Source organism: Ictalurus furcatus, chromosome 5 (genome assembly GCF_023375685.1).
Source record: "Ictalurus furcatus strain D&B chromosome 5, Billie_1.0, whole genome shotgun sequence".
NCBI classification, from domain to species: domain Eukaryota; kingdom Metazoa; phylum Chordata; class Actinopteri; order Siluriformes; family Ictaluridae; genus Ictalurus; species Ictalurus furcatus.
The window spans coordinates 23,052,231-23,071,400 of NC_071259.1; the positions used below are offsets into that span (position 1 = coordinate 23,052,231).

The 19,170-nt window shown below is 38.2% G+C and overlaps 1 protein-coding gene across 2 annotated transcripts; it reads left to right on the plus strand.

The window, feature by feature from the left end:
- The first annotated feature begins 522 nt into the window (after positions 1-522).
- Positions 523-18,902, plus strand: spata6 (spermatogenesis associated 6). 2 transcript variants are annotated; one of them, XM_053625308.1, is made up of 12 exons: positions 523-775; positions 1,320-1,457; positions 2,565-2,613; positions 2,718-2,759; positions 3,325-3,449; positions 3,685-3,765; positions 8,871-9,098; positions 9,972-10,067; positions 11,375-11,541; positions 14,146-14,242; positions 14,817-14,908; positions 17,921-18,902. In XM_053625308.1, the coding sequence occupies exons 1-12, from the start codon at positions 686-688 to the stop codon at positions 18,126-18,128; spliced, it is 1,413 nt and encodes a 470-aa protein (XP_053481283.1). In that variant the 5' UTR covers positions 523-685; the 3' UTR covers positions 18,129-18,902. The 2 variants fall into 2 exon arrangements, with proteins under 2 accessions (XP_053481283.1, XP_053481284.1); XM_053625309.1 differs by lacking the exon at positions 14,146-14,242 and having other exon boundaries at positions 17,921-18,067.
- The last annotated feature ends 268 nt before the right edge of the window (positions 18,903-19,170 follow it).

The window sequence follows — 19,170 nt, forward strand, 5'->3', positions numbered from 1 at the left end:
TTGCCCAGGCCCTGAAGCAGCAAAGCATCCCCACACCATCACACTTTTTGTGGAATCCGGTGTTTGGTTTACACCAGATGTAACGGGACCCCTGTCTTCCAAACAATTGTTCACTGATAGAGACTTGATTGCAAAACTGTTTGCATCGATTGCAGTCCAAAGCCATCTTCATGGTTTTCAAGTGGTACCATCCACAGTAATATACAATTGTATCTTTAGGCTGTGTGTGGGGCTATCCTCAGGAGCAGCAATTGATTTCCCAAGTGAACTCCAACCAGAAGTAGGGGATGCAGGATGGATCAGGCAGGTCGGGCGAGCGGAAAGGGTCACACCTGACATCACTGCCTGACCTCACTGTGGCTCAATGTGCACAAATCCCCACAGCCACACCCCACAATCTAGTGGAAAGCCTTCCCAGAAGAGTGGAGACTGTTGTAACAGCAAAGAGGGACCTCATATGCCAGAATTCTCCTTTAACTCCTTATTGTGTATGGTTTTGTAATGGGCACATATGGTTGTGATAGTCAGCTGTCCACATACTTTAACCATACATGAGTCACATAATCTGACTCACTGGAAAGAGACGGAAGTCCCAGCACTACTGACGTCACGTGACCGACTTCCCGTTTCAAACTAGCAACTTTGAAACCGCGTCCGCTGCAGCTATGACAACAGTGTGTTAAAGATGGGAGGACTAACACCGCCCGGGAAACCTTCACGATCAAGACCACGACGAAAAGCTTTGAAATGTACTGTGGAACTAAAACTCCATGCTGTAAGTCCACAAATATGCACGAATTGCGCATTAATTGAGTTCTTTTGGTCAGTTTCCGGTGTTCTTTTGCTGATAGAATAACAAATGCTAGTTGGCTAACGTAGCGTTAGCTGTGTTGCTAAGTAGTCAGTTACTCAGTTTAGTATATCGCGTTCATTTTTCGGGGGTCATGTACAAAAAAATAATTTCTCTGATCAATGGAGAACTGATCATTCGTAAAAGAGTTAGCTATTAACCCATTTCCCCTGCATCTTCTGGTGATGGTTTCAATATCTGTAGCTGCTAGATGGCCATGTTACATCTAATCAGAGTTACCATCCCTGATCTATAGCACAGGCTCCCACCACTGGTCCTGCACTGCACATCTGAGTGTTTCCCTGCTTTAACACATCCACTTCAACTCAGGAACGACTGTTAATTATCTGATTGGTTGGATCAGATGTGTTGGGAGCCGGGAAAACATTAGAACTGGGGAACTCCAGCTTGTTGCTTGAATTACTCTCTCTCTCTCTCTCTCTCTCTCTCTCTCTCTCTCTCTTTTCAGGTCACTTGTCCAGGGGTCCTTTTACCATCCCATGAGGACATCTACTTGAGCGTCCGGATGATGGGACAATACCACAAAACAAAGTGTGTCTCCTCTGCCTTCCCTCTTCTGCTGCATGAAAGCATGGTGTTTACTAAGGTGAGGTGGATAAAATAAACCATATTGGCTACTGAACACTGACAATACCTGAAGATTAATGTTTGCAGTCTGGGTGTTGTATGTTAAACTGAGATATACTGTACATAGTGTCGTACATTCATGTGAAATATTATGTATGAACTATTTGTTTCCTATTCAATTGATTCACATAAAAGGAATAGTCTACCTGCTGTGTGCCTCTCTGACTTCACACAGGGACGTTGACAGTGTAGTGACAGTGCTGTGAAAAGTGATTTCTTCTGTTTTTGTGTTTATCTTGTACTAAATTGTTTCAGAAATTAAAATAAAATCTAAGATTAAACAAAGTAAATCTAAGATAAAACAAAAAAGATATCCAATACTAACTGGACCTGTGTGAAAATGTATTTGCCCCTGTAGTTACTAATTCCCCAAATCTATGAAACTGCATTCATAATGGGGTTCAGCTGGACTAGACACAACCAGGCCTGATTACTGCAAACCCTGTTCAATCAAATCAACACTTAAATAGAACTTTTTCAACAGCATGAAGTTGGTTATCCAGTAACAGACTATGCCTAAGTTGAAAGAAATTCCAGAAATGATGAAGTGGCCGGCCTTCCAAAAAAAAGCACAAGATCCTTTTATCACTCACCATTTTTCAGAGATGTTCAATGTCCTATTAATGAGGAATGCAACTGAGAATTAGTAGTAGCACTATTGCACTGAGTTATGGTAGAAAATCTGCTCAGCTAGTTATTGATCTACAAGTATGATGGCACTGGTGGTGCTGTTAGCAGGAAAGTTGAAGCTTTGGAACCTGATCTATTTGAGCAGAGTATACAGGTGAGAGTGAAGCGCTGCTGCACAGCTTTCTTTACGTAGAGATGAAGCAATGGCTAAATCCCACTGGTGCTATTATCAGCAGGTAGTCATATGGCATTATGGGTAAGGCAGGAAACTGATACCCAAAGTGAAAATGGACCAACATGTCAACAAAAGAATTTTAAAACTACAAAAGTGAACTCGGAATTTAATCTTAAAACAAAAAAATAGATAGATAGATGAGGCAGGCCACTGAATTCTAACTAAATGATTTCTTTGTCTCTCCGTCTCTCTCTTCATCAGACCTTCTCAGGAGCATTTGACCCTGGTGATATAGCTGATCATCTGGAGAGTAAGAGCTATGTAGGGCCTTGATCTGTCCCCCCACTTCTTTCTCTTGTACACACCAGATCAATAACTAATAAACACTCATACACGCTTTTGTTTCCTCTTTAGATGATACAACCTGTTTGGAGCTCATCCAGCTTGTTCCCCCAGGTAAAGATTATCTGTTTGCAGATTGACGGCTGCATATCAGAACTGTAGCTTAATCCTGACTTTAGATTGACTGCCTAATCTGAAGCATCCAGACCTTTGTTGGTGTGATACAGTGTGTTGTTTTTTCCTTCTTTTTTCATCCAGTACATTTGATTAAGAAAGCAATCCTGCATGTGCAACATCAGTCTTGATGTTACCTATAAACTGGTAACTGCCTTGAATACCGGATTTACCGCATATCTTCTTCAGTGGAATTTGTGTCTTGTTAGCATTTACAAATTTGATGATCGTGATGCTTGTAACTGAGCTTATGACATTATGGTGTATTCCCCTGCACTGAAAACAGTCTTAAAGGTCTTGGACCTTTTAAATTAGGTAAAATTCCACCTTTGTGAAGCTATGTTGACAGTAACCTTATCTATAATAAGTTTAAAAAAAAAAAAAAAAAAAAAAAAAGTTGCCATGAAAGGGCTGTTTTCACTGCTCTAGTTTCAGTAAAAAGCTATCATGAAAGCACTTGTACTAAGGTGGGAACTGTGTATCTCTCTCTTGACCGATGATACAGAGGGTGAAATTCTGGCCACATTTGCGGAGAACACCAGAGACTTCCTTTATCCAGGCCTTAACCTGATTCCACAAACCCCGGGTTCAGAGAGAGAAGTTCTCATGAAGAAATCTGCCTCGTTCCCGGTGTGTATCTCATCCGCTTACTGTGCTGTGTGTGTGCTGTGAATATATCTGACGCATCGTAAAAGCTGGTGCCATTTTCCTGCTATTTGCTTCAGGACATAGATTGTTTGGGCAAATTGATCTGCCAAGAGTGTCATTATCTTCCCCTGCCGACTGTCTTTTCATGATTTTTAAACTTTGTGATTTTCTTTCTTTCTGTCTTTTCTTCTTCTTTTTTTTTATCTCATTCCCCCAGGGGATTTCACCCAAAGTGGAATTTTCAACCATGTCTGTTATTGATGAGTGTGATATGAAAAGTATCCGGCCAGCTGTCTCAGTGAGTTGTGTTTCATTCTTCATTTTTTTTATTCCTCTAATAAAATGGACACTGACAGCTAATGGAATTTACAAGGAAATGCTTACTTATGCTAATGCACAAGTTCAGTTAATGTGCCAAATCCTAATCACATTCTATATAATGCTGATGTTGTGGCACAGGGATTAGAAATGAATTGTGGTGATAAACCAGTTTTATTCAATGCTGATTGCCTACAATCCTTACAGCCTTAAAATAGAAGAAACATTCAAATAGCCTGCACATACAGTTGCCTATTAATGTTTTGTAATTTTAACCACAGCGTTAAGCATTTTTGGTATTGTAGTTCATATAGCAAGCCTATGGGTTATAACACCTGAATACACCAGGCAGTTAGAATGAACATATTGTTGAAGCATAGGCAGGGCTAGACGAATATCAACTAAACCAGTTCCTCAGTTTGGGTATTTTCAGCTGTGAATGAATGTAGTCTTGTAAAATCACTTGTAAAATCACAGATTACATCTTCATAAATGCAATTTGAAGTTTCTTGAATCAATTTTGAAGTGATACGTTATGTATTAAATACTACATTATCACATTATAACATAGCCCAACTATTCTAGTTGCTAAGCAGCCCCTCCAGGATTTTGCATTTGCAGAAATGAACACAAAATTAAGCATTATTTGGAGGAGTTTGCAATTTTTGAAAATTACCTCAGATTTTCCGCAGATTTGGGCCAAGATGCATCATGTGACGTTATCAGTACATGCATTCGGCTAAAGCCAACTTTGATTCACGTGTTTCGCTCATGAGTATAGCTAAAAGGTCTCAATTACTAACAAACATCTCTGCGAAAGACAAAACAATTTGGTAAACAAATTTTGTACAATTGCGATTTCACCAATTCAAGTAAGTTTCTGCAAAAAAACACAAAAAAACCCTCAGCGAAATCCGGTATGGACTAGCTAAAGAAGTAGAAGCCAAAAAGCAAATAAATAAGGGATAAAATGCGACAGGACGTGCAAAAAAGCTGATCTGTCACCGCTATTTAAGAAAGCTGGAACCAGCTTGATGGAGAATATTGTTTTTCATTACTAAGTCCATGCTTCAAATAATTCCAGCCATCATAAAAGCCAGAGGAGGAGCAACAAAGTACTAATTGTGATTTTTTATTTTTTTTTTATATGATGATGATTCCATTATTTTTTCATCAGCATTGAGTGATTCCATATTTTTTTCCTCTACTTGATCTGGAAAAAAAATATGGCATTAATTAAACTAGTTTAATTTAACTTGTTTGAGGTATGATTCATGAAGCCAGAATGCTCAGCTATTAAACAAAAATTGTTCTGCATCATATTTGTTATTTTGTTTATTTGCTACAAAGTAAAAAAAAAGCTGGGTGAGCATCCTCTAAGTGTGGTGATTCCATCATTTTTGCCAGGGGGTATAACCAACTATGCGGTGGTAACGACCTGAAGTCCCGAAGTGTTTCATTCCTCTTACCATGACAATTTATCAACAATTACAATCTGTTCTTTATTAAAGAACATCATACATCACCCAGCTACAGCAGGGGTGTCCAATCTTATCCGGAAATGGCCGGTGTGGGTGCAGGCTTTCATTCCAACCAAGCAGGAGCCACACCCGATTCTATTAAAAGCCGAGATCAACTGATTAAACAAGTGGAATCAGGTGTGGTCCTACTGGATTAGAATGAAAACCAGCACCCACACTGGCCCTTTCATGATAAGATTGGACACCCCTGATCTACAGTTATAGTTTTAGTCTTACAGTTTTAGTCTTCAGTTTCACATGTGAATACTGCATTTGTTGTTAAAAAGGATAAGCCAAAATGAAAATCAGAGAGCTGTCTATGGGAGAAAAGCAAGCCATTTTGAAGCTCAGAAAGGAGGGAAAATCAATCAGAGGCATTGTACAAGCATTGGGTATAGCCAATACACAATTTGAAATGTCCTAAAAAAGAAAGAAACCACTGGTGTACTGAACAACAGACACCAACAGGTCAGCCATGGAATATAACAACAGCTGATGACAGAAACATTGTGAGAGCTGTAAAGAAAAATCCTAAAACAACAATCAGTGACATCAGCAACAACGTCCACAGGGCAGCGGTGAAGGTATCACAATTCACCAAACAAAGAAGACTTCGAGAGCAGAAATGTAGAGGCCATAGCACAAGATGCAAACCACTCATCAGCAGTAAGAATCGGAAAGCCAGATTGGAATTCATAAAGAAATACAGAGATGAGCCACAAAAGTTCTGGAACCAAGATTAAGCTCTACCAAAGTGATGGAAAGGCCAAACTGCAGAGACAAAAAGCATCGGTCATGGCTTGGGCTTGCATGGTTGCTGGAACAGGCTCACAGGTAGCAGCAGAATGAATTCAGATGTTTACGGGAACATTTTGTCTGCAAATTTACAGAGAAATGCATCCAAATGAATCGGGAGGACCTTCAGCTAATTGCAGCAAGACAATGATCCAAATAATTTGGGTTTGGTTCTGTTTTATGTTGTTTACCACATCTAGATGTAAATACCAGGAAATAAAAGCTGAAGTCCTAAACTCTCGTCTCATAGCCATCTTTTCATCTCGAGCCCAAATGTCTTTGGTGATGTATAACACAAAAAATGTCATTGGTCTTGCTGTTCCAATAGTTTCAGAGGGGACTGTATATCATTTTCTGGTGATTTTTATAGTCATTATTGTAAACCTTTTCAATTTAAAAGGCAATGCTAAAAAAGAGAAATGAGAAAAGTGGCTTTTACAGAATTATATGGTGACACATAGAATAGCCCTGTCAATCAACTAATTATCTGCCCATATATATGTTTCATCTCTTTGACTCCTGACGTCCCAGTGGTTTTAAAAGCACTTCTAAGGATGGGCTTTTTCTGTGAAGATAATTACAGAGAGCTGCATTGATGAGACTGATGATTGGCTCCTTAAACGCTCCCATTTTATTTGTTATTTTTTAAAATAAAAAAATGCAATCAAAATTATCCTTTACATTTTTAGCGGCAGTTACCACTGAAAGGCATCTTGAACACAGTATAGAATTTACCTTATAATGTCTCAAATGGGAAAAAATATGGTATATCTTTCAGATTTCTGTTGTGTTTATGATGCTATTAGTATCTCTCATTGTAGTGGGTTGTAATATGTGTATCCTTAAGCAGTGCTCATCCATTTATGTGCTCCACTAGAAAAACTGTCTGGTTTCATTTTTTGAATTCTGTGGACTAGAGAGAAGAATTGCAATGCATGTATAATAGATATGAATGGACTGCCTGGCAGGAATTTCATTCTGCTATAAATAGGGACTGATGTATTTTTTTTTTTTTCCTTCAACTAGCTTTTAAAGTTTTTTCTACACTGACACCCCTCATGCTGCCGATACTCTAGACTGTGACTATAACAGGCACCTATTCTCTTTTCCTGTCCATAAAATTTTCTTGTCTATTCCAGTTGTACTGTTGTCATGTTCTCTAGATCTATTTATGTGCAAGTGTTCCTTTTGTGGACGCTTCTGGTTTGGACTTGAAATGGCATGCTCTTAAATGGGCTTTTTCTGCGATTTGCATGCAGTTCATTTGAGCAGAGCTTGTTTCTGCTTTAATAAGCTACTCTTGGTGCTGGCTTTGTTGTTTCAAGGACATCCGGCTTTATCTTCTGTTACCAACACCAGCAAAGCCACTAATCACATCAGACAAGCACTACTCGCGCTTTAAAACGAGCTCTTTGTGCCTCCGTCGACAGAAGAGAAACGAAACAAGAAAGAACGAAAGGAAAACACAGCTCCTATTCCTATGTGGGGGAGGTGGGGGTGGACAATGACTTTAATTCCATTAGATCTGTTCTCTTCAAATAGCAATCTCTGTCAGGATTTATTTTTCCCTCTGCTTTTTAAAAATTACTTAATATGCCAGGATGTTCCAATTAGCATTTAAATTATCTTTGTTTTTGTTTTTTTCTTTTTTTTGCATCCATGTAATGCCATTATCATATTAGTCTGAAACCGACCATCAAATGCAATTAACATTTTTAAAAATGTATTTATGTAAGCAGCGCCCACAGGAACCCAGTTATTGGAGCTCAGAATTATGTTAGCTGAGATTAAAGTTATTGAAGTCATTTTCCTGCGAAGGTGAGATTGGAACCAAGAGAAGGTTTACATTAGGCTACGTGTGTTTGGATTTTGCTAGAAGTTGTGTTTTGATGTGTTATCAACATGTAATTTGAAGAAGGGTCAGACAGCTCTCTCAGGGAATAATGCAAAACAAGAAAATGTATTTCTCTTTGGCATTTTAATGACAAATTTCAGTGTTCAATTTACACAGGCAGTGTAATGGAGTGTTTCTTCTTTATGTAAGCAATGAAGCACAGTGGGATATGCTATCAAAATAGAAAATAATCAATGCCAGGATGGTGTGATGCCATTACCATGTTGAAGTTGATTATTTTCCTCTAATTCCACAGCAATTTGCCAAAGATGACAGTTTTTAATTGGATCCCAATTAAAAACTGTAAAAACATTGTGTATCATTGTGAAACCAGTAAATTACTGTTATCTTTTACATTATAGCAGCTATAAATAGTTGTTCCCTTACCAGGCTCATTTGTTTCTCGCTCTTGAAGTTAAAAAAAAAAAAAAATTGTCATGTTACAGAGAATCTGGAAAACACAAAGTCCCCTGTCCTGATGACTTGCCCTTACTTGCATTGACACTGGAGACTCTTTCCATAAACATTAAATAAACATCTACTTACAGCAAGCTTCACCATTTCAATGATTATGTATTTTTCTTTGTTAAATAACAACATTTTTATTGTGTTTATTAGTAAACCATAAGTCGCCATATAAGAGAATTTTTACCCTAGAAGCGACAAAGTATTAGAACGAGTGCACTGATATAAACCAATGATTTAAATTACAGCCAGGACTACTGTCAGAGCTGCTGTTATAGAAAATTCATCAAAGATTCCGCCCAATCAGATTTGAGAATTTAACACTGCAGTGGTATAAAACTGATCAACCTCAGACCAAAAGCACAACTAAGAGAAATGTTGCGAAATGAATATTTTTCTTTTCTTTTTTAGCCACGTGGAGCTTCAACGTGTCATGTAAGACGTAGAAACTCAAAGGCAAGTGTAGCAGAACAATGTGGCTACCAGAGGCCTACAGTAGCATCACAGAGCCGCTGCCTATCACCATACACTCACCGTAGGATGTGTCAACTCTCTGACGATGCCACACAGCGCCTCCGCCACCTCCAGCTCGGACCCTACACCTTTAAGAAAGACACGGCCCCTCAGCCGCCTTTTGTGGTGAGGCATAGAGGCTATTCTTCCACAGCACTTTAGTTTTGGAAAGTTAATGTCAGCATGTTTATCTTTCTTCTAACCTTTATCCGGTGTTTAATGCACTTTTGTACTTATGCAGACTTATTTATTTATTATTGCCTCTTGTAACCTTAATTATGTGTTGGACTCAAATTATTTTTTGGAATGTAACTTATGATTAATCTGTCAAAGGTTTAAAGAGAAGTACTGCTGAGTAATTTAAATTGCGGTCTCGACCACAGTTTCGGCTCAGTCTGCCAGCCTCTTTCATGAGTAAAGTGCAGGAAAAGCTCCCCTCCTGTTTGCTTCAGAGTGTTTTCACTACACAAACAAGTCCTGAGGTGTAAATATCAAAGCTGTCATGCTATGAAAGGCGAGATTCAGATCTAAGACATGTCATATCAACATGGCATTTTCCAATCTTGAACTTTGGAAAATAATGTGCCTAGCATTTTCTGAGCAAGTCCTGGGGCAACAATTAACCTAAGTAACTTAAGAGTCAAACTGTGATGAATGGAAAAAGGAATATTTAACAATTGTGTGTTTTTCAGTCAGAATACTTCTTTATATGAAAGTCTGAATCGTCCGATGCCTGTTTAATTGTAGTATCACTGCCAGGTAAAATGGCACAGAGGCACCTGGAATAAGTCAGTTGGATGAAATGAACTCACTGTTTCTCAGAGTTTTTCTCCTTGCATTAACCTTTCCAAAAAAGTCAATCATTCTTAAATGAAAGTCAAATTCAACTGAATAAATAATTCCACTGTCAGTTTTTTTTGTGCTCTCGTGCTGCACGTCTAGAGATTGCTTCTCTTGTTAAGAAGTGAAGGGAAAGCTGATTGCATTCTGTGTTTGCAGGTTCCTTGTAGTCCCAACTCTTCATTAATTGAATCTCCAACACCATCCACAGCTCTACAGTCTTCACCTAAAACAAACTCCTCCCACCAGACATCTGTGAGTTTCACACACAGCATTGAACAGTTCCTCTACTACAACATGGCATTTGTACAATGTTTTTAAATTGTACAAATGGCATGTTTGTAAAGTACCTTATGTGTGTGTGTGTGTGTGTGTGTGTGTGTGTATATATATATATATATATATATATATATATATATATATATATATATATATATATATATATATATATATATATATATATATATTAGGGATACACTTTCGGTGTTCGGCCGAGTAAGTGAAAAGGCCAAATAAATTTGACCGAACAATGACGTGTTTGATGACGCGACCAAATAGCCTAGCAACCAGAGTGAGACGCGCGAATGTCACAACCTCAATGAGGGGGCACGCGCGCATGCACGAGCTGTGGATACGTGCGTTTGTTTTGTTTCTGTTCCGGAGCATGTTTCTGTCACGTCGCGAGACGTAAGGGAGTAGAGTACGGAAGCAGGTAAAGACATATTTATTTAAGGGCAGGCAGACAAATCCTATATCTACTATAATACTCCGCGAGGTGTACAGGAACGCGAGTGGTATATATCCCCAATATAATCAGCCGTATATAACCGAATAGAACCATTTATCGCACTCTTGTCAATGCACTTTTTAATGCACATTTTTGTTGTAGGCTATAGAGTGTTAAATTCTTTCAGCAGTCAGTTATAGGCCTAACCTAGGCTATTCAAGGTGGGCTCAAAGATGACCACATAAAAATATTTTTATTTTACTGATTTATTTATTTAAAATTATATTGTGCCTTGTTGGTAGCCTATACCTGCTGGAATGAAAAAAAATGTTCAGTGTTAAATAAATATTTTGAAATTGTAGTTTTTGTAATTTTTTTCTTTGAAAAGCAAGACAAAATAGTAAAAAGCACATTTTGACTATTTAATTTATGCAATGGTGAAAAAAAGGCAAAATAAATGGAAAAAACGTATTCGGCCTTCGGCTTTCGGCCGTTTTTCTTTATATTCGGTTTTGGCCAAGAATTTTCATTTCGATGCATCCCTAATGTATATGTATGTATGTATGTGTGTGTGTATATACCTTATGTGTGTGTGTGTGTGTGTGTGTGTGTGTGTGTGTGTGTGTGTGTGTGTGTGTAAGGTATTTTTTTTTCTAGGCTTTTAAGTAGTAATATTGCCATTGTTGATCATAAAGGGTTTGATTTTGTTTTTTATCTGCTGTTCTTTATGGAAGCTTCAGAGCAAAACCTCCTTGAGTAAGTTACAAATAAGCAATTAACCAATTAAAGCACTTAGTATCTCCATATAGGTTAATGAAACTCTTCATCCTTTCAGGTTAGAGGTCATTCTCTGCATGTGTGTCCTGTATCTCCTGGGGGGAAGTCCACAATGTTCCTCAGCAGTCCCTCTCATTCAAGAAACCTTGCTTATCAGTCCACCCCTGTGTCCAGCAGGCGCAGGGACCAGAGTCCACTGCTCAGTCGCTCCACACTCAGAGAAAGGTGAGAGGAAAGTCAGCTTCACACACAAACTGAACTACAGGTTTTCTAAACTCTCCTCAGGACTGAATCAGGGATTTTACTTTTTTGCTCCACGGCACAATACTATTCTTTTAGTCTCCGTAATAGTCTGTTGTAGTTCAACTGAGTTGGTGGCTACTGATGGTAGGGCTGGGTGATATGACAAAAATATCATATCACAATACTTGAAGACATTTCTACTATACATGATGCGTATTATGGTATATAATTTAGCTTACAATCTTTTTGCAAAACAGTAGTAAAATAAACAAAAAAACATTAAACTGAGTTTGACAATACTTTTCTTCAGTGCCTACAAAGAAGATTAAGGAAAAAAACAATTACATCAAATCAACATCATCCATTCAGTACCATTTCATTTGTAATTATTAAAAACATAAAAAAAAATACACTTTTCTGAGATATCGTTGGCATGGTGATCATTTATCACAATATGGATATTATATTGATATATCGCCCGGCCCTACATTGATGACAGATTTACAAACTGCACAGAAGATTTGATGATTAGCTTACTCATTAGTTTATTTATTATCACAATCTCAGTGATTTGTTTTAGCATAAAACAAATTTTATGCTTTTATTTTATACTTTACTTTGTTTTTTCTTTATCTTTAGGCCACGTACAGATAAGAGGTACTGAATGGTCAACCCTACAGTGTCTCCCCCTTAGCATTTCAAATGATGTGCTATTGACTAAATGTGAAGCTTCAAAAACACAAAAAGACCGATCTATATTGTAATCTTGGCCCATATGCGAGATGAATCTACTCCTCCACCTTCAAAGGATGAAATGTGATGTCCGCTTGTGTTTGTTCATTACTTAAAAGAAAATGACAAATATTCGTGTGAAAACAAGAGAGAAAGGCTATTGATTGTATTTCAGCGAGATCTAATGCTTCTGACCCGACGCACAGTTTAATAAATTCTGAGAGACCCTTGTCATTGATCTGAACAACAGCCTGCTAAACCGGCAAATGTTTGTTTGCTTGCCTGTCTCTACCGCTTTTTTTTTATCCTGCAGAGACAGGAGCAAACATTTTAAATCAATAGAGCATTTTAAATCGGAGAGTAAATTGTCGAGTAAATATTAGGAAATGTATGATACTTTTGTCTAGATTGAAAGCATGACCAGAGTCGGAAGGCTGCAGATTAAGGCCGGTTCGACAGATTCAGACAATAAGAGAGTGGGCACGTCTTTTGGATGTCTTTGATGGGAAATGAAATGATGCTTTGTGAAGTTCAGTCTGTCCTCACTGCAGCAGTTGGCTTCTCGTGTGCTAATCATTTCACCGAGCTAACCGTCTGAAGCACAGCCCGTATTAGGTTCATTAACCACAACCTCTCATCTGTGCCACCTCTCCGACTTTCTTTCTTTTTCTTTCTTTCTGTCTATTTCTTTCTATTTTCTTCTATATGTCTTTTATATATTTCTGTCTGTCTAATAATTTTTGTTTCCTTCTTTCTTTAATCTCTTTCTTCCATTTCTAACACTATTCATTCTGTCTTTTTAAATTTCTGTCTTTCTTTCTTACTTTCTTCAATTCAATTTGTCTTTGTTAATCTTTCTTTCTCTCTCACTCTGTCTCTGTCTTTCTTAGTTTTTCTTTCTGACTTTCTGTTAATCTTTCTTTCTTCCTCACTCTCAGTCTGTCTGCCTGTTTATTTGTTTTTCTTTCAGTATCTTTCTGTTTCATTCTTTTTATCTTTGTTTGTCTAGTGAGCTTCCTTGCTTTCTATCTATCTATCTATCTGTCGGTCTATCTATCTATCTGAATAAAAAAAATACATAAATAAATAAATAAATAAACAGTGAAGGATACAGTCAGTATTCTAGGCCTACACACTCCAGACGCAAAAATCGGATCTTTTGGTCGTTCCCCTGTTTCTCCCTCAGAAACGGTTCTCAGTAGAAACCTCTTTTGGGAGCTCAGAACCCTTAATTATCCAGTGACCCCTTAAAACATCATTAAAAATCCCTTTTCTAACAGTGTAGCTCCTGCATTAAAATCAGCACAACATTTTTAGATGTTTGTTAGTAGCTACAAATGAAGTCTGTTTTATTCATTTATCCTTTAATACAGTATCAGAGGTGAGGCATTATACATTTTATATTATTATATCTATTATTTCATGTTGTAATATGTTTTTTGTGTGTGTGTGTGTGTGTGCATATGTACTTTCTTCATAGGTCCTTACTGTCTTAGGTGTAGTGTTGCAGATGTGCTTGTGCTGTGTGTTTTTAACAGTTTTGCCCCACTCTAAGGGACACAGCACAGACTAGTGTTCTAACGTGGTATTGCATTATAGCCACAAAAGAGTGCACACGCTGTGAGGAATACTTGCACTGATCTCTTTCAAATTAATCTTGTATTCATTGCTCTTCACAACCAAATTTGCCATTACCCTTAACAGAAAGTAAAATCTGAATAAAGTAATTTCCAGTACTCAATATTGCTAGGAAAGTAATCCATGTAAATCCCCATTTTGTGCTAAGTCACTGACTCATTTTGCTTTTCTGGGGATGAGGACTAAAAATTCAGTGCACATGTCTTTTCTGTGCAGGTTTCAGAGCCCATCCAGTCCCTCACAATCACAAGAGATCCACAGACGCGTTCAGAAGATTTTACACAGTCATGCCACTCCCCGCAAGCTCTCCTTTGTAAGGATCACATAAGATCACTAGCTAACACTGACATTTTCCTCAAAAATGAATGTCTGATGCAGTCATTGATGTATTTGTGTATTTATACCCAGAATCTCCTGTATGGCTTGAGAAGTGCTGTTAAAACACCTCCCACACATTCCAGTCACTGCAAAATCAGAGACCCCTCCAAATCCTCCGTTATTTTAAGAAACATAATGTGTGTGTGTGTGTCCCATGGGGAAGGACTCTGCAGCTGGAATGTTGTCCTTATAGGCTAATCTTTTCAGATACTAAAAGTTGGAGTGAGCCACCGCAGTTGCCGAGCTGAGAAAGTAAATACAGTATATGTAATGCACTCCAAACTAAAAAGAGAAAAGGAGGAGGATCTATTTTTAAAAAAGATCTACTTTGTCAGGCATGCATGCTGTGATTGTGAAAAGTGAAACAGTGTCTTCTTTTTTAAATTTAATTTAACTTAATTACCACACTTTTGCAGATTGTAATCCTGTTTACCAGGAAAAGAAAGTAACACAGACACTGTGGATGGGAATTTATATTATATTCTGTGTGTGTTTGTGCGTGTTTGCAGGAGGAGCAGAGTGAAAAAGGAGAATATTATCAGAATAAACCTGGTCCCTCCTGCCATGACTCACTGCGTCACAGCCAGCTACAAGCTGACAGGTGCACACAGCCATCGCTCAAAATACTTAATCAAGATTAACATTCAGTAGATTCAACACACTGCCAAATAGTTCATCTTCACTAGTTATATAAGAAACATGAAGAGATTTCTATTAAATTTATATATATATACAGATCAGCCATAACATTAAAACAACTGAAGTGAATAACATTGATTATCTTGTTACAATGGCACCTGTCAAGGGGTGGGATATATTAGGTAGCAAGTGAACAGTCAGCTCTCAAACTTGATGCGTTGGAAACAGGAAAAATGGGCAAGCGTAAGGATCTGAGTGACTTTCCCACGGGCCAAATTGTGATCAGTAGACGAGTGGGTCAGAGCATCTCCAAAACAGCAGGTCTTGTGGAGTGTTCCCGGTATGCAGTGGTTCGTACCTACCAAAAATGGTCCAAGGAAGGACACCTGGTGAACTGGCAACAGGTTCTGGGTGCCCAAGACTCACTGATATACATGGGGAGCGAAGGCAAGACTGTCCTGTCCGATCCCACAGAAGAGCTACTGTAGCACAAATTGGTGAAAATGTTAATCCTGGCTATGATAGAAAGGTGTCAGAACACACAGTACATCGCAGCTTGCTGCTTGTGGGGCTGCGTAACAGCAGACTGGTCAGAGTACCCAAGCTGACCTTTGTCCACCACCAGAAGCGCCTACAATGTGCACGTGAATATCAGAACTGGACCATGGAGCAATAGAAGAAGGGGGCCTGGTCTGATGAATCATGTTTTCTTTTACATCATGTGGATGGCAGGGTGTGTGTGCGTCGCTTACCTGGGGAAGAGATGCACCAGGATGCACTATGGGAAGAAGGCGAGTCGTCGGAGGCAGTGTGATGCTCTGGGCATTGTTCTGCTGTGAAACCTTGGGTCCTAGCATTCATGTTACTTTGACACGTACCACCTACTTAAACACTGTTGCAGACCAAGTTCACCCCTTCATGGCACCGGTATTCCCTAACTGCAGTGGCCTCTTTCAGCAGGATAATGCGCCCTGCCACACTGCAAAAATTGTTCAGGAATGGTTTGAGGAACATGACAGAGTTCAAGGTGTTGATCTGGTCTCCAACTTCCCCAGATCTCGATCCGATCGAGCATCTGTGGGATGTGTTGGATGAACAAGTCTAACCCATGGAGGCCCCACCTCACAACTTATAGGATTCTTATATTATTATGTCTACTTTATTATTTTGATTGTAATAGTAGTGTAATAGCTGTAGTGCAGCTTAGTGTAGATTGTAGTGATTCCATTTGTTTTAAAAAATGAAAGCTTAATAGTTTTAAAGAAAAATATCCAATGCGCATCAAGATCTGCTAATAATCATGGTTTCAGTATCAGAAAAAAACAAAGTGGTATCATCATCTCTAATATTTCATCATGCCTAAAGAATATACTGAAAACAGAATCACCCATGAAACAGAAACAAATGTAAATATAAATGATACTATTATGTTTGTGTGGTTTAACTTAACTTAAATTTATAGTATAATTTGCAATGAAATTAAATGGTTTCATAAAATATTTAACTGCTACTTGTCCTGCTTAGAAAAGGTTGCACCTCCAGACTGAGTCACCAAGACATGGTGCCTCAGGAATCACAAGCGTCAGGGAGTTATGATTGACATTGATCTCAGTGAGGAATTGTTCATGTTCACATTTAAATGCAGCTAATATACAATATTCCTTATTGGCCTTAACATTTCAGTGCCTTCATACAGTATGTCTAAAGTACCATCCCGATTAATGTTTAAGTATAGCAAAATACTGAGGGAAATAGCAAATAGAATATATAGCAAAATACTAAGGACAAATGAATTGTTTGGTCTTAGTTATTAGTGTGATTAATGCTTCTGCTGTAGGATCCCTGAAGACATACCATGAAAAATATATAAGCAATAAGAGAGATTTACCAGATTTCAGTTTCACAGTGATCAGGAACAAAAAAGCTGAGTCTTAAATAGTTTAATCCAGAAGAACCTTTGGTGTCTAATCTAAAGGTTTGTGCAGAACAATAGCCAAAGAATCTGGCAAAACCTGACTAAGAGAATTCTTCTGATGTTTGTTTTTTTTTGCTCATGCTTGCTATTATATGACATGAATGAGAAGAAATCCCATTGATGAAGATGTGGGAGGAAAGTTGAAGGGTGTGAATACTTTATAAGCACTGTGAACTTTTGGTGCAGCTCGACACATTTATAGATTATATGATATTCACACTTATGGGTGAGATATTTATCACCAGTAATGTTTCACAGGCACATGATAAAACTTCTACAGTGGCGTTGTCGCTGCATAATTTTGTCAATGCATAACTTTCTGAAGTGAGAAGCCAGGTAGAGTTGCACAGACTGAGTTATATTTAATCTTACTCTATCTCTCTGCATTACTAACAGTTGTGGAACACGAATCTAAGTTTCCTAGATAAAGATATAAAACTAAGATGATTTTAGTCATTAAAATAATTAAATGAATAAATTTGAGCTTCCCTTACCTTCTCACATTGGCTGACCTAACAAAAGAGGAATGAGGAGAAAATGCCCTTATGCAGCATTAATGTGCACTTATTATAAAGCACTTATAATGCACTTCGAACAGTAAATATTTGTTAAAAAAAAAAAAAAACATGGTCATGCTTTAAAGGAAACACCGGTATATACATATGACCCAGGAATGCGCAGAAGTTATGATGCACTAGCAAACAGGCTGATCATAGAAATCTGGGCGCCATCACAAAAAAACAGCATCTATTTATGAATAAAAATACACACTTGGTACAATCTCCTCTAATGTTTATACAGGTGAGCCTGGGAAATATAGTTTACCTACTTATTCTTTTGGAGTGCATAGTAGGTCTGTTAAATTCCATTATGTGGACAATCATCTATCACCTGATACAATATATAACTGCTGGTCTAAGGTTACATCTCCATCATTGCAGTAAAACACCAATTACTTTGTTAAATGCAGAATGTAACTTGTGTGCTTCCATGTTGCAGGGTTATTCCTGGTGAGCCATCTGTTCATTTAGATAACGGAACATTCTGGACCAACAAAGCTGCCAAATACACCGGGAAGTCCCACAGAGCAGTGTTTGAGGACAGCCTTGGCAAAATCTACAAGAACCTGTACAGAAAGGCATCAAGTCCCCCACACACAGTGACTCACAATGCACCTGGACATAGTTACCTTTTCCAAGATGGCTAGTTTTCCTTTAAGCCCGTTATTTTTATTTATTTCCTTATAATCCAAACCAAAGTTTCTGTGCTGATTTTCTTAAGCCATGCATAATCATAATCATAATCATAATAATAATGTGTCCTGGTTACATGTGCTGATTATTTAAGTAAGGAATAACACAAGGCAGACATGCTATTATATAGCAAGATAATTAACAACAAGGAGGTGTGGCTCAGTTTTAGTCCTATTATAGCACAGCCATTTGCAAATGATTATTATTTTTGCTAATTATATAATGACACACTTCTCTTTTGTTCTCTCTTGATGCTAACACAGCTCACAATGTTACTGAGAAACTACAAAGCCCTCTGTCCTGCTGTGACTAATGTCAGAAAAGCATTACAAAAGTTACACTTTACCCCTAACTGTGAAAAAGCGCTGACACTAGGACACTGCTGTTAAGTAAGGAACACCACACGACCAAGCGTACAATTATACAAAAATAATCCAGGCCGGGGTGGTGTGAAGCAGAAGATTCTTTTTGTACCACAGTACAGCCTAGGTACCAACGACTTGCGATTTGTCAATGATTACAATGTGTAATTTATTAATGAACATATCACATTTTAACAGTTAGATTGAATGCTATGGAATGTCTGCAAGGCAAGTTAGTGGTCATTATTATTCACATAGTGAGCTCTCCTTTTCTCTCTCTCTCAAAAAACTGCAGCTTGTCATTTTGTTGCCACAAATTTGGAAGCAGACAATTGCATAGAATGTGTTTGTATGCTGTGGCATTAGAGTTTCCCTTTATTCGAACTAAGAGGCCCAAAACTGTTCCAGCATGACAACATCCCTTAGCCTAAAGTGACCTCCACGGAGACATGGTGCCCCAAAGATTGGGGTGGAAGAACTCCAAGTGTCCTGCACAGAGCCCTGACCTCAACCCCACTTAACACATTTGTGATCAATTTGACCAACATCTGGGCCTGACCTCACTAATGATCTTGAGCCATGCTCCAAAATCTAGTGGAAAGCCTTCCCAGAAAAGTGGAGGTTATTCTAGCAG